The sequence below is a fragment of the Anabrus simplex genome, chromosome 2 (assembly GCF_040414725.1).
Source record: "Anabrus simplex isolate iqAnaSimp1 chromosome 2, ASM4041472v1, whole genome shotgun sequence".
NCBI lineage: Eukaryota > Metazoa > Arthropoda > Insecta > Orthoptera > Tettigoniidae > Anabrus > Anabrus simplex.
In genome coordinates this window covers 1,003,215,782-1,003,230,370 of record NC_090266.1, presented here as the reverse complement: position 1 = coordinate 1,003,230,370, position 14,589 = coordinate 1,003,215,782, and the positions used below count along the sequence as shown (strand labels likewise).

At 38.4% G+C, this 14,589-nt stretch overlaps 1 protein-coding gene across 1 annotated transcript in view; it reads right to left on the bottom strand.

Annotated features, from left to right (window-relative positions):
- The window catches only part of Spt-I (serine palmitoyltransferase subunit I), a 398,639-nt gene that overhangs the window by 203,228 nt on the left and 180,822 nt on the right, over positions 1-14,589 (bottom strand). Inside the window, exon 7 of the mRNA XM_067141884.2 lies at positions 9,725-9,919. Coding sequence (XP_066997985.2) covers positions 9,725-9,919 — 195 coding nt within the window. The remainder of the gene's footprint in view (positions 1-9,724; positions 9,920-14,589) is intronic.

Here is a 14,589-nt window from a genome sequence, read left to right as displayed (position 1 = left end):
AATCTGCTTTTCTTCAATCACAAAGTAATGAAAGTACACAGTACTAAATTCTTAGGACTGATTATAGATGAAAATCTGTCGTGGAGTAATCACGTGGAGACCATTTGTAATAAAATTATCCCTGTGATTGGTATCCTCAGTAGATTGCGATATAAGTTCTCTCGTGGGTTGTTGAAGGGTATTTACTATGCTCTTATTGAAAGCCACATCTCTTATATGATACATGTCTGGGCATGCTGTAATAAAGAATTATTTGAAAAGGTAGAGGTCCTTAGGAAGAGAGCACTAAAAATAATTTTCAAACTGCCCATTTTGACACCGACTAAAGATCTGTATAAACATTGTAATATATTATCACTTCCAAACCTCCGCCTAAAGGCTTCTAAAATTATGATCTATAAAATTCAAAACAAATTGGTCCGCTCAAACACATCAGTAATTACTAATTCACAGATTCATAATTATGAAACAAGAATTATTCATAATATTCACTACAATCAGATTCATTCCACTAGTTATGGTCAAAATTCTCTTTGGCATTTTTCTATAACTATGTATAACTCGCTTCCAAAAAGTATAAAAATGTTACCAACTTTATCTATCTTCAAGAGTAATGTAACTAAATACTTGAAGTAGTATGGTAATTTTGGTTAGGAAGCTTTGTCCTATCTTATCTATTACATCATGTTAAATTATATACTTACTGTATTTTATTTTGTAATTACATTGTGAATATAGCTGCCATTGTAATTTATTTGTATTGCACCAAGAAGAGCCTTGGCTCAGGTGCCTATATTGAAATTTTTAAAAAAATGGCCCCCCCTCTCATATCACGCTTGCTAGGTCGTGAACTCTGGCGAAAACTTCTAAAACAAAGTCAGTTTACTGTTATCAGTGAGTCGTAACTGTTTCGAAGACAAAGCTTACGTGTAGTGCTTTTCTTTCAACATTGAAATTTCTTTGAGAAGGTGAGCTTTTTACTGACATATCTTCATAATTATATTTCTGTGTCTAGTTACTATGTTTGAAAGATATACTTTTTGCTATAAGTACTCTCTGTACTGTACTTTCATATGATCTAGTTTGCTTCTTGATATCCAAGACATGATCGGAGCTATTTTAAGCCATATCGTAAAGTTAGTAATCTGTAAGTATGGCCCCCCTATGCGCACCCAAGTATGGCCCCGGGGCGGTATTTGGGTGCTGTACCGAGCTCGGGTAGGCTGCGGAAGAAACGCTATTTACGCCGTCATCTTACCTTTCCAGATGTCGAAACAAAAATTTTGGGATAAAGAAACAATACTGAAAGCTATTAAGCGTGTCAAAGAAGATAAGATGTCAGTGAAGCACGTTGTAAGGAATTTGAAAGTAATTTGCACAAATTTGAGGAACTATTTAAGGAAAATAAAACACTCTCATGACCTGAAACACGAGGAAGTGGTTAACGTCCCACTAGGCCGGAAAATAATTTTGCCGACTAAATTAGAACAGAAACGCTAAAGCAGCTACCATGACAACAGTCACCAATGAACTCTGGACTGAATGAGAGAACATCTTTACTCATGCAGACTTCTTAAAGGAGAGGTCTGATAGAGTGTCAAACTATGGCAATGGTGATAACGTGGTGCAGGGCGACATTCGATCTGTTCCAGTCATCGAACCAGTACATGCACTCAACGAGATTCTGCTGTTTTGGATGCTGGTTTACCACATAAAAGTGCAGTTGAAGCAGCGATTAAAACGAAACAGCAGAAGGAAGTGGCGGATGCGGCTAGGAAAGAAACAAAAAATGCCAAAGTAAAATGTCCGGTGAGTTCGTCTAGCAGTGGCGAAGAGGATGAAGATGAAGTGGAATTTGCCCTCTAACAACGATAACAATAGTCGTGAAGAAGATGCTGAATGTCCCATCTGCAACAAGCTCCGACAGCAAGTGTCAGAAAGGGATCCGATGCACTAAATTTTCCTGTAGAGCAATGAAAAGTACAATGGCAAAGTTACGAAGACATTTAAATGCTTTTTTTTTTTGCTAGTTGCTTTACTCCACACCGACACAGATAGGTCTTATGGCGACGATGGGACAGGAAAGGGCTAGGAGTGGGAAGGAAGCGGCCATGGCCTTAATTAAGGTACAGCCCCAGCATTTGCCTGGTGTGAAAATGGGAAACCACGGAAAACCATTTTCAGGGCTGCCGACAGTGGGGTTCAAACCTACTATCTCCCGAATACTGGATACTGGCCGCACATAAGCGATTGCAGCTATCGAGCTCGGTGACATTTAAATGAACTCTTTGTGAAAAACAATGAGATATTACCGGAACGGATTATTTCACCACAAACAATGATTAATTTGTAACACTATGTATATGGTTTTGGTTAAATATTTTACCAATAATTTTCCCCTTGAGTGAATTTAAGGTGGGGGCCATATTTGGAACCAATATTATATGTTCAACAAAATATCTCTTCTGTAAAAAAAAAACCACTTTACTACTCCAAATTACTTATACCATGGAACCAATACAACCTATGGACAAAGTGATTTTCGAACTGAATGTATTTTCATTTTCAAATTTTTATCATGGTTAGGTCTTCGCATACATGCGATAAACAAAATGGTGGCCAGAATTGGGGACTTGCCTTAGAAATTTATGAGTCAGAAAACATGGCCTTGAATAATGGTCTAGCATGCTGCAGATAAGGGAAGGTTATGTTCAACCAAGGAACGTGTGAAATAAAAAACTGTTATCGTCACTTTCTGTTGCATCGTCCTTCGATGCTGTCATATGTACGCACCCCTACTCAAAACCGAACTCTTGTAAAACCTTCAATTATTAATATGTTTAATATATTTTAATTATCTTTTATTAAATGCTATACCCTCCTAGACCATTATTCAAAGCCATGTTTTCTGACTCGGAAATTTCTGAAAAGTATGGAAGTGGCAAAACCAGTACAGCAGCAATAGTGAGAAGCATGTCTAGGTCAACAGTATGCAAAATAGTCAAGTCTTCATAATGCACCTTACTCAGTCATTGCCTATTGATAGTAGTAATGATAATGACTGCAAATTAAATTATATACCCTGTAAATACGTATTGTGAATACATCTAACCTCAAATACGTATTGTGAATATGTCTAACTTTAAAATCTGTGTAGTCGAAAACTGTAGAAAATCGATATTTCTAGACTACTTGTCAAACAGTATCCGTCTTACTAATAAACAGTGTATAAATTTTATACAAGGTTTATACACTGTTTATGTGAAATTCGTTACTAATAAATCGTGTATAAGCCTAGTGTGTATACATCTGCTATAATTATTCATTGAATTGCTTATACAGACCAGGACCCTTGTATAAGCGTTGTATAGCAGCAAGCAGTGGAAAAAGAAACGAATGAGTAGTTTATTTTCGTGGTATTTATTGTCAACAGTAATATAATCGTGGTGAAATATTCAACTTATCCATTTAACATTGAATACACATTGAAAGAATGGACGATAACGTTGATGATCTTCACGATATTTTAAAGATAGAAGGCATACACCATTCAGAGGTTATGGAGGCTAGACATCTTCGTAAAGTAAAACACTTTAAAGAGACGGTTGGGCGTATTTTTGTGTAATAATGTGTTACTGCTTAACAGACTTTTGAAATTGCGAGTTTATTATACATTATCTGCCTCTACAAAGATCTTTCTCAAATTTGAGTATAAAAAGGGACATATTCCTCAACATAAAAAATGAAAACCGTACGTAATATGATTCTCATACTTTGTAGTTGAATATGCAGAAATATGATGTATACATGTCTAACAGAAACTTTTTTTGATCAAACCTATCTTTTAGCTATAAAACAGTTTTTCCTTTCTCCTAAAAAGTAAGGATTTTGGAATGTGTACCCTTTTCAACTCGCCGATTCAATTACAATTGCTTACGTTTTCCGTACTATCCCAGTAAGGAGCTTTTGATCTTTTCTTAATCTTTTCCATTTCTTTTTTGGCGTTCATTACAAAAGCAAGCTGAAGAAATGTTGAAATCAATATAAGCCATTTTCTAGCTGTCTCACTTTGTGTTGCCACTGCCATTTCGATATGCCGTGCTACTGCGAGACTTTCCAGAAAGTTTCGCTCGTAGATAACCAGCAGAAATGATCACAAAGGCGGTGAACGTGCGAAATACGTCAGTGAACGGCAGGAAGAGACTCCTACGACTCGGAATGAGTGTATACGTGCTGTATAGTAATACAATGTGTATACCACGTTTATTAGTAAGAAAAATATACAACGCTTATACATGGTTTAATCACTGTATAACTATACCAGTGTTAAACAACTGTACAAGGACTTTTTATAAGACGGTATAACATATATATATATATATATATATATATATATATATATCGAGCTGACAGGCCGAGAAGTTAGACAGTGGGAGTTGATGAGTGACAATCAGTCAGTAAGAAAATGTCGAGTGTGGGTTAGAGCGAGTGTAACAGTGAGCTAAAAAGTTGGTTGATATCTGTACTTTTCAGAATCGACTTGAGTGAGAGGGTAGTCAGTTTTGCCTTGTGATGGTAAAGTGAACGACCAGAGTATGGACTTGCTGATATCTGTACTTTACAGAATGGACTGTGTGACATTGAAGTGATTCATCAGTGTGAGGACTTGTTGATACCTGTATTCGACAGGATCGACAGTAAATTGGTTCAGTGCGTTTCCCTTAATAGTGTAGTGTTGTGTATAATTATGGATAACTGCGTGTTGTTAAGGAATAGTCGTAGTGGCAATAAAGTGATTTTATGCAAGGAAATGAACATATCTCATGCGATATTTATTTACACCAAAGTAAAATTGCATTGAGAACGATAATGCACCCGTGCTCTTCTTCTTTTTCAGATTTCACACGGCGTCGGCATTCATCGCGTCCTCCGCTTTTAACTGAGAATCCCACATGCATATTTCATAAAACACATGGTTCGGTAAAAACTGAGATAGTCCTATACATGGAAACTCTTCCGCATACTACTTTCGGTAATGGTGATATGCCTTGAATCATTCTTGTCCAACATCTCTCAGCTCTTCACTGCTTTTAAGCTTTAACACCTTGTCCCTTTATTTAACACAGAAATAGATGCAACATAGTTATCACTTTGTAACACTGTTTTTTGTAACAGAAGCAGGCAACTCCTTACTAATCCAGAGATAATAGAACAAGAACTGAACACACATGCAGGGAATTCATTCTGCAAAGATGTTACACTCACGCCCATCTTGTAATTTTTTCACATACTCTCTTTTAACTCTTTAAATGGGTATGACATCTTTAGACTGGGATTCTATGGAGCGTATGAGGGCATAAGTCAATCGCCAATGTATTGTGTATTGATCTTGAGGGTGAAGGCATATGTCTTTGCCATGGAATCTACCGTATTAGTCAACATGTTTTCCATGAGATCATGCTGTGTATTGTTTTGTAGAGCAGTCACAGCCTCCTAAAATGTATTGGTTTTGCCACCTTGCACGAAGATCTTGCACAGCCATTTATGTCGCGAATCAATCATTCACTACTGATCTGCATTTAGGGCAGCCGCCCTTGATGGCAGATTCCCTATCTGTTGTTTTCCTAGCCTTTTCTTAAATAATTGCAAAGAAATTGGAAATTTACTGAACATCTCCCTTGGTAAGTCATTCAAATCCCTAACCACTCCCCTTCCTATAAACGAATATTTTCCCCAATTTGTCCTCTTGAATTCGAACTTTAGCTTCCTATTGTGATCTTTCCTACTTTTAAAGACAGAACTCAAACTTATTCGTCAATTGATGTCATTCCATCACGAAGCATGGCTTCCAATCATACAGTAGATCGACTTGATTGTGCGGGTATTTCCACAGTATTAGAAGCGGAGAATGATAATGAGTGGATACATACTGAAGAAGAGGACAGTGAAAGTGATCTTTAAACTGAAGTAGTTCCAGACAAACTAAGTGACGCGTACAAAGTTCAGAATGTACCTCAACCAGCTCGGTTCGTAGTGAATGATACCCTAAGACCAAGGTTTACTTTTACAGGGGTAAACATGACAAAATATAGACTTTAGTAACGTACATAGCATCGCAGAATACTTCAGTGCGTTCGCAGATATATTTCAGTTATTAGCTGAACAGACAAACTTGTTGCTTGCTTGCCTGCTTGTTGTTTAAAGGGGCCTAACATCTAGGTCACTGGCCCCTAATGGTACGAAATGGGACGAAATAAAATGACAAATTGAAAGTCCAAAATCCTCCGCTGACCAGAATTCAAAATGTAAGGACGAAGAGTGAATGGATGGATGGATATGAATTTAAAACGATCAGTGGAAACAACCCACAGTGCCTCACATGCACTGAAGCTTGCGTAAAACAACAGTATTACTGACCAAGCGACTACTTCTATAGCACGATACTGAATCGATGATGCTTGTAGTCGAAAGGAGTACAAATTCCAAGTCATCGGCCCCTCATAATGGTACTTATCGCCAGAAAAGTAGAACTATGGTATTTGTCATGTTGTGGTACTAATCAAATGTAGCATAGACTCGCGGTATTCCACACATTATGGTACTACTCACAGGTAATGAAATTCGCACATGTATAACAGACCTACGGTGTGTCGCACATTGCGGTGCCATTTACAGGCAACGCAAGCCTATGGTGTTCATCAAATAAGTGTACTGACCACAGGGACTCGTACTATCCTGTGGTGTTCCTCATATAGTGGGTACTAATCATACGCAAGCCAGAACCCTGGGTTCCCTCATCCCATGGTGTCGCTCATAGAGTGCTACTAATCACAGGTACTGTAAGAGCCATCGTGCTTTTGTTTGCTACTAATCAAGAACCTATTTGGTACCTAACGTAGTGGTACTACGCGCAAGTAAAAGCGACCCATGATGTTCCTCGTGGGGTGGTACTAATCACAAGTAGTTTGATGGTTCTAAGATAATCATCCCTTGGTCACCCCTTTTAGTTGCCTCTTACGGCAGGCAAGGGATACCGTGTGTGAATTCTTCATCTGCATCCCCCACCCACAGGGGGTAGACTAACTTATATGCTAGCCAATTTTTAACTGCTAACCCTAACTTAAAACCACGATCCCTAATAAGGAGCTGGACAGGCACAAATGCTGCTGAAATAAAAACTCTCTTTGGGTTTCTCCTTCTAGAGGGTGTTGTTCACAAACCAGAAAATGGTCTCTACTTCACACAATGTTGAAGTATAGCTACTCCAAACTTATACAAAATTATGTCTGAAAAGAAAAGTTTCCACCTGATTTTAAAATTCCTTCACTTTCTTACACTTTGATTCTCAGATCCACAACAGGACACTGTACAAAATACAGCCAATCCTCATCCATATCCTGAACAAATTTTCCTCCATCTATACTCCTGATGAATCCCTTCTCCTCTGGAGAGGATGACTAAGGTGGGTACAGTTGATACCCTCAAAATGCAGCAGATCTGGTTTGAAACTCTACAAATTGTGTGAGTGTAGTTCTGGATATGTTTAAAAATTCACGGTGTATACTGGTAAGGTAATGTATATGGTCAGAACCATCCAGGAAAGAGTACAACTACAATAGTTCTTGAACTCAGTGATGAGTTACTAGACAAAGGATATTGTCTGTATCTTGATAACTGGTATACTAGAACAACATTGGTAGGTAAGCTTTATGAAAGGAGAACTGATGGTGAAGGGACCATGAGGACTAACAGAAAAGAGTTCCCTGACTTTGTGAAGAAGGCAAAATAGCAGAAGGGTGAAAGAGTTCCAGGCTATCGTAAGAACTAGATGATCATGAAGTAGAAGGATAAGCGTGATGTCACTCTTGTAAGCACTTTCCACAATGTCACCACAGAGAAGATAAACTTGAGAAAGGGAGTTATTGAGAAACTGGTGTTAGCCCTGACTATAATAAGAATATGGGAGGGGTGGGTGAGAATGGTAGTCCACGGCACAACTATGAAAGTGCTCGGGAGCATCTCAAGAAGTATTACCAAAAGATGGTTCAGATACTCCATTGATATGGTTTGCCTAAATGCCTATGTCCTCTACTAGAAACAAGGCAGGAAACTTCAGAGACTATTTCCAATTGACACTTGGTAAGATGTTGTCATCGTCTGGAGGAGTGGTACAGACAACAATGGGTCAACATTCTAAATCACCAAAGCCATCTCGCCTCCTCAGCCGTTGCTTCCCGGAAGATATTCCTAGCAGAGCATCGAGGAAGAAAAAAAAATCCTCTCTGAAGAAGTGGTACGTATTGATCCCAAGGGAAGGGGAAAGAAATATTGTACTGGTGTCCTGACTGTGGTAAGGCTTTATACTTAAGTAACACATTGTTTCTGCCTATATCAAACAGATAACAATCTACAAAACCAGTAATCATCTATATTCGCAACAATGTAAATAATGTTAGTAACCCATTATTGAAGTATAATAATTACTATGAAAATGAAACGGCACATGGTTTTTAGTGCCGGGAGTGCCCAAGGACAAGTTCGGCTCGCCAAGTGGAGATCTTTTGAATTGACGCCCGTGGGCGACATGCACGTCAAGATGAGGATGAAGACAACACATACACCCAGCCCCGTACCAGCGACATTAACCAATAATGGTTAAAATTCCCGACCCTGCCGGGAATCGAACCGCAGACCCCTGTGACCAAATGCTAACCATTTAACCATGGAGCCAGACTGTCATATTACATTCAATTAATTGTGTACACATTTATGAAGGAAATATTTAAATATCACAAAGTGGGAAAAAAGTACCCAGGGCAGGTTACACATGTGGAGAATTTAGGGTTCAACAGAGAGTCTCCTATGCGACATACCGTAGGAAACTGAAAATTTTCATATTTGTGGGGAAAATGGAAAATTTGAGAATAGCCCTTCGAATTACACTTCTCACCTACAGCGACACACTGATGCGACAGAATTCCTTTCCAATTGAACATTCCCTATTAAGACGAGAGTTGACATATTATTTTAGCTCGCTGGTGAACTGTGTCGTCTTCTGCATGTATGTTCGAAATGTTATTGCTTGCATTGGGTTACTATGGCTTATTTCACTGTTTCATTCATTCATTCATTCATTCATTCATTCATTCATTCATTCATTCTGGACATTTGTCACAGAGTTGGTGTACAACTAGAGCTATTGCATTCCGGGAGTGATGCTGTTCCCTTCCAAATTTCAGCCAATGGCGTTGCGTTTTTACGTTCGTGAAGACTGAAAATGCTGCGCAATTCTTATAAACATATAAACTAGGGTTGGATTGGAGGGTTGCTGGCTTTTGGAATGCACAAATTAGTCTCTTACAAGTTACAGTACATAACTTCATATTTGGACTGATATAATGAATTAAGACTATGGAGTCTTTAACCCATCAAATTTGTAAAATCTGTAACTGTACCACTTCCGTACTGCCGTAGTACATGTGAGAAATCCGTGGTAGTTGGCATCTCTGTCTTATAACTCATTTCTTCCATTTAACCACATTTGAAGGCCAAAGGCCACTGTAATGCAATTCAATACTCCATGTTGAGCACAAAATTTAAGAATGAACAATTAATTCCACAGAAATTAATACATTACAATAAATCTTAAATTGTTTTCAAATAAGTAGCATACAATATTTCCATTAATAAAGGGTTCTTGAAACAAATAAGTAATGGTACTTACAGGAATGTCATAGAATTCAGTTATTCCACGACCATGAGCAATTGTACCAAAAGAGATGCTCTCATCAATGAACAGTCTAAATTTGTATCGCTCTTTCAATACCAAGTAGTATGGCAACTCAACACGTTCTCCTGTATTCATGTATATTCCTTCTATTATCACAAATCTTCGTGTCTTCGCAGCTTTCTCAGGATTCTGTAATAAGAAGCACAGTAAAATTATTTTCTAAATTATAAATAAAGTAGAATGAGACATGAAGCAAAAGACACTTGTGTATCGTCTTCTGCATTAATTTATTTTTATGTTCAAAATGTTCAAGAGATAAATCAACTCATTTGGCAGAGAATTTCTATAACTGGGGTGTCTTAATTTATATCTCTCATAATAATCTACATACCAAATTCAGACAAATATCAAAGTCCTTTTGAGAAGCAGAGCGAACAAAGTGGTGCTAAAACTTAACGTTACAGTCCCAACAGGATTTCAAAAAACAAGTTTGCAAATTTTAAATCGACCGTTAATCTCGTGATGAAAAGCCTCATGACCTATATTTTGAGGAATGACCAATTTGTGAATTAAAAATTTGCAACATACTGAAAATACATGGCAATTATCCAAAATCATTAAATGTGCAAACAAATCAATCAAGCAAATAAAAAATAAATACCTGTAACTGATGAAATGTAGCAAGCTCGAAGTTTTATTTGACTGCTTATATTGTGATCATAGCAAAGCGACCTCCTCTGGTTTGACATGGAATCCAAACCAGAGGAACAAAACTTTTCATTTCAAACATCCCATGGTTCATGGTGTAGGTTACTGTAGTAACATCCTAGTTTGTGAACCATGGGCAACGGCTGAGTGGCCTAGTAAGTGGTCCTGAAAGTCGGGATACCAGTTGCTATGGAATTGGAGTGGGCAGCTGGGACATATTCTGAGTCATGGCCCTCCTTGTGCTCAGGCGGCTAGGACTATACAATCCACAGGTGGTCCTTAACACATTAGAGGAGAGATCCGCACTTGGAATAGGAGTAAGTAGGGTAGCATCCCATTTCATGAATTTACCGAGCTCAGAACATTTTAATCAAGCCTCGGACCTATGGGAGTAATGGAGTCCCACTTCCATTTGACAGGTGAGGGACTCCTTGGAAACAAAATGGAATTCAAAGTATAGATAAGAAAAGTGTTTTTCCACCAATCAACACACAATTTATTTTAAATAGATTGAACTAGTACCGGTTTCGGCTCTTTAACGGCCAACATCAGCTAGTGCACGATTTGTTTGGAAGTCTTGTTCTAGTAGTAGAACACAACAAGCCTTCAAACACATCGGCACAAGACTTCAACAACAACGAAAACTATAACCACAAACGTAGACGAGAGAGGTGTTGCCACCAACTACTTCTAATTCAAACTCAAGACCTGCTGTTTACTATATTAAAACTTACCACAGTACATCACAAGTTGGAATATATAACACAATATAAAAAATTTCTTCATGACAAAGGTCCATATCAATATGACGCATACCAGCTTCAGAACTTTCTCGAAGATTACCATACACAGCTAAAATCAACATAACATAAAAGCAAAGGAACTACACAGAAGATAGAAGAATGGAACCTATGTAACATGAACTAAAAATTTTTAACAAGTATTTACCTATACTTACCAAATTTTAATGTGTTAAAAACTTTTTAAGTGTTTTATATTATGACCCATATGTTTTAATATGTCCTACATACTCATGTTCTAACTTATTGTAACTTTTTACCTTGACTACTGATATTTTAATTACATGCTACTGTATACATTTCCATCCCCCATTAGATATCCGGATGTCTAATACAATAACAACTTGTGAATTGTCTAATGGCTGGAAACAAATCATGTACTAGCTGATGATGGCCGTTAAAGAGCCGAAACCGGTACTAGTTTAATCTATTTAAAATAAATTGTGTATTGATTGATGGAAAAATACTTTTCTTATCTATACTTTGAATCTGTCAATACGGAAAATGAAATTTATAAATAACAAAATGGAATTCAACGGGGAGCTACCAATATTAATGGAGCTTATAAAAGAAAGGTAGTAGAACTGGCTGAGTCAGCAAAGAGGATGCATCTGGATATGCTATTCGTATAAGGAAAGATAACAAGGAAGAGAAAGGAGATTATAAAGTATACTTGACGGGTGTTAAAAAGGGAAGGGCAGAGTGTGGGGTAGGGCTGTTCATCGGGAATACCATTGCACGCAATATAGTTTCTGTTAGGCACGTAAATGAGCGAATGATGTGGGTAGATTTGGCAGCTGGGGGAGTTAGGACACGAATTGCCTCAGTGTATTCACCATGTGAGCGTGCAGAAGAAGAAGAAGTTGACAAGTTTTATGAAGCATTGAGTGACATCGTAGTCAGGGTCAACTGCAAAGATAGGATAGTGCTAATGGGCGATTTCAATGTGAGAGTTGGAAATAGAACTGAAGGATACGAAAGGGTAATTGGTATATGTGGGGAAGATATGGAAGCTAATGGGAATGGGAAGCGTTTGCTCGACTTCTGTGCTAGTATGGGTTTAACAGTTACAAATACATTCTTCAAGCTAGGCTAGGGGTACCAGATCCATAATAGACAATAACTTAACCAACTTCAAATTCAGGAAGTCTGTTAGGAATATACGAGTTTTCCAGGGATTTTTCGATTACACAGACCACTATCTGATCTGTAGTGAACTAAGTTTCTCTAGGCCTAGGATAAAGTGAAATCTGTCTGCAAATAAATAAGGGTAGAAAATCCCCAGGACGAGGAAATCAGACAGAAGTACATGGATATGATTAGTGAGAAATTCCGAAAATTGGACATTAAGTAGGTTCAGGATATAGTAGAAAGAGAATGGATGGCATACAAGGATGCTGTAGTAGAAACGGCAAGTGAATGCCTAGGAACAACTGTGTGTAAAGATGGGAAAAAGTGAACATCTTGGTGAAATGATGAAGTGAGAGCAGCTCCCAACGAGGGCTGATGCAGACAAGGAATTGTACGCAGATGAAAGAAGCAGAGTGAAACAAATTGTTGTGGAATCCAAAAAGAAGTCGTGGGATGATTTTGGTAATAACCTGAAAATGCTAGGTCAAGCAGCAGGGAAACTTTTCTGTACAGTAATAAAGAATCTTAGAAGGAAGGGAAAAAGGAAATGAACAGTGTTTTGGGTAATTCAGGTGAACTCATAATAGATCCCAGGGAACCACTGGACAAGTGGAGGGAATATTTTGAAAAACTTGACATAAAAGGAAATCTCCCTGGTGGTATCATGAAGAACTGAGCTCATGGGGAAGAGAAAAAATGATGTTGGTGAAATTACGCTTGAGGAAGTCGAAAAGGTAGTAAAATAAAAGAGACAAAATTAGGCCTGAAACGGTGAAGTATAGTGGGAAGGCAGAGATGAAACGGCTTCATAGAGTAATAAAATTAGCATGGAGTGTTGGTAAGGTACCCTTAGATTGGACGAAAGCAGTAATTGCACCTATCTATAAGAAAGGAAATGAGGGGCTGCCTGGTCGAGGCGGTAAAGACGTACTCGGTTCACCCGCAAGGACGTGGGTTTGCTTCCCTGTCAGCAAGTCATTAAATTTAAGAAAAAAGATTTCCACTTCCGGAGGAGCATATGGCCCTGAGGTTCACTCAGCCTACACCAAAAAATGAGTGCCAGGTTAATTCCTGGAGGCAAAGGCGGCCGGGCATAGAGCTAACCACTCTACCCCAACAAGTGCCGAGGTTACGGATGGCGCAAGCCTTTACCTTCCACCCCCCATGGCCCTTCATGGCCTGTACGGAGATCACTTTGCTTTATAAGCAAGGGAACAGGAAGGATTGCAACAACCATCGAGGTAACTCATTGATTAGTATACCAGGCAAAATATTCACTGGCATCTTGGAAGGGAGGGTGCAATCAGTGGTGGAGAGGAAGTTGGATGAAAACCAGTGTGGTTTCAGACCACAGAGGGGATGTCAGGATCAGGTTTTCAGTGTGTGCCAGGTAACTGAAAAATGGTATGAGCGAAATAGACAGGTTTGTTTCGTAGATCTAGAGAAAGAATATGACAGGGTACCGAGAGAAAAGATGTTCGCCATACTAGGAGACTATGGAACTAAACGTAGATTATTAAAATGAATCAAAGGCATTTATGTGGACAATTGGGGTGCAGTGAAAATTGATGGTAGAATGAGTTCTTGGTTCAGCGTACTTACAAGTGTTTGACAAGGCTGTAATCTTTCACCTTTGTAGTTCGTAGTTTACATGGATCATCTGCTGAAAGGTATAAAGTGGCAGGGAGGGATTCAGTTAGGTGGAAATGTAGTAAGCAGTCTGGCCTATGCTGACGACTTGGTCTTAATAGCAGAATGTGCCGAACGCCTGCAGTCTAATATCTTGGAACTTGAAAATAGGTGCAATGAGTATGGTATGAAAATTGGCCTTTCAAAGACTAAATTGATGTCAGTAGGTAAGAAATCCGAGAGAACTGAATGTCAAACTGGTGGTACAAAGCTGGAACAAGTTGATAATTTCAAGTATTTAGGATGTGTGTTCTCCCAGGATGGTAATATAGTAAGCGAGATTGAATCAAGGTGCAGTAAAAATAATGCAGTGAGCTCGCAGCTGCAATCAAAAGTATTCCTATAACAAGGATGTCAGCTCCAAGACAAAACTATCTTTACATCGGTCTGTTTTCAGACCAGCTTAGCTCTACGGGAGCAAAAGCTGGTTGGACTCAGGATATCTTATTCATAAGTTAGAAGTAACAGACATGAAAGTGGCGAGAACCATTGCTGGATATCTCAAATATCATTATAATATTTATAGATCCA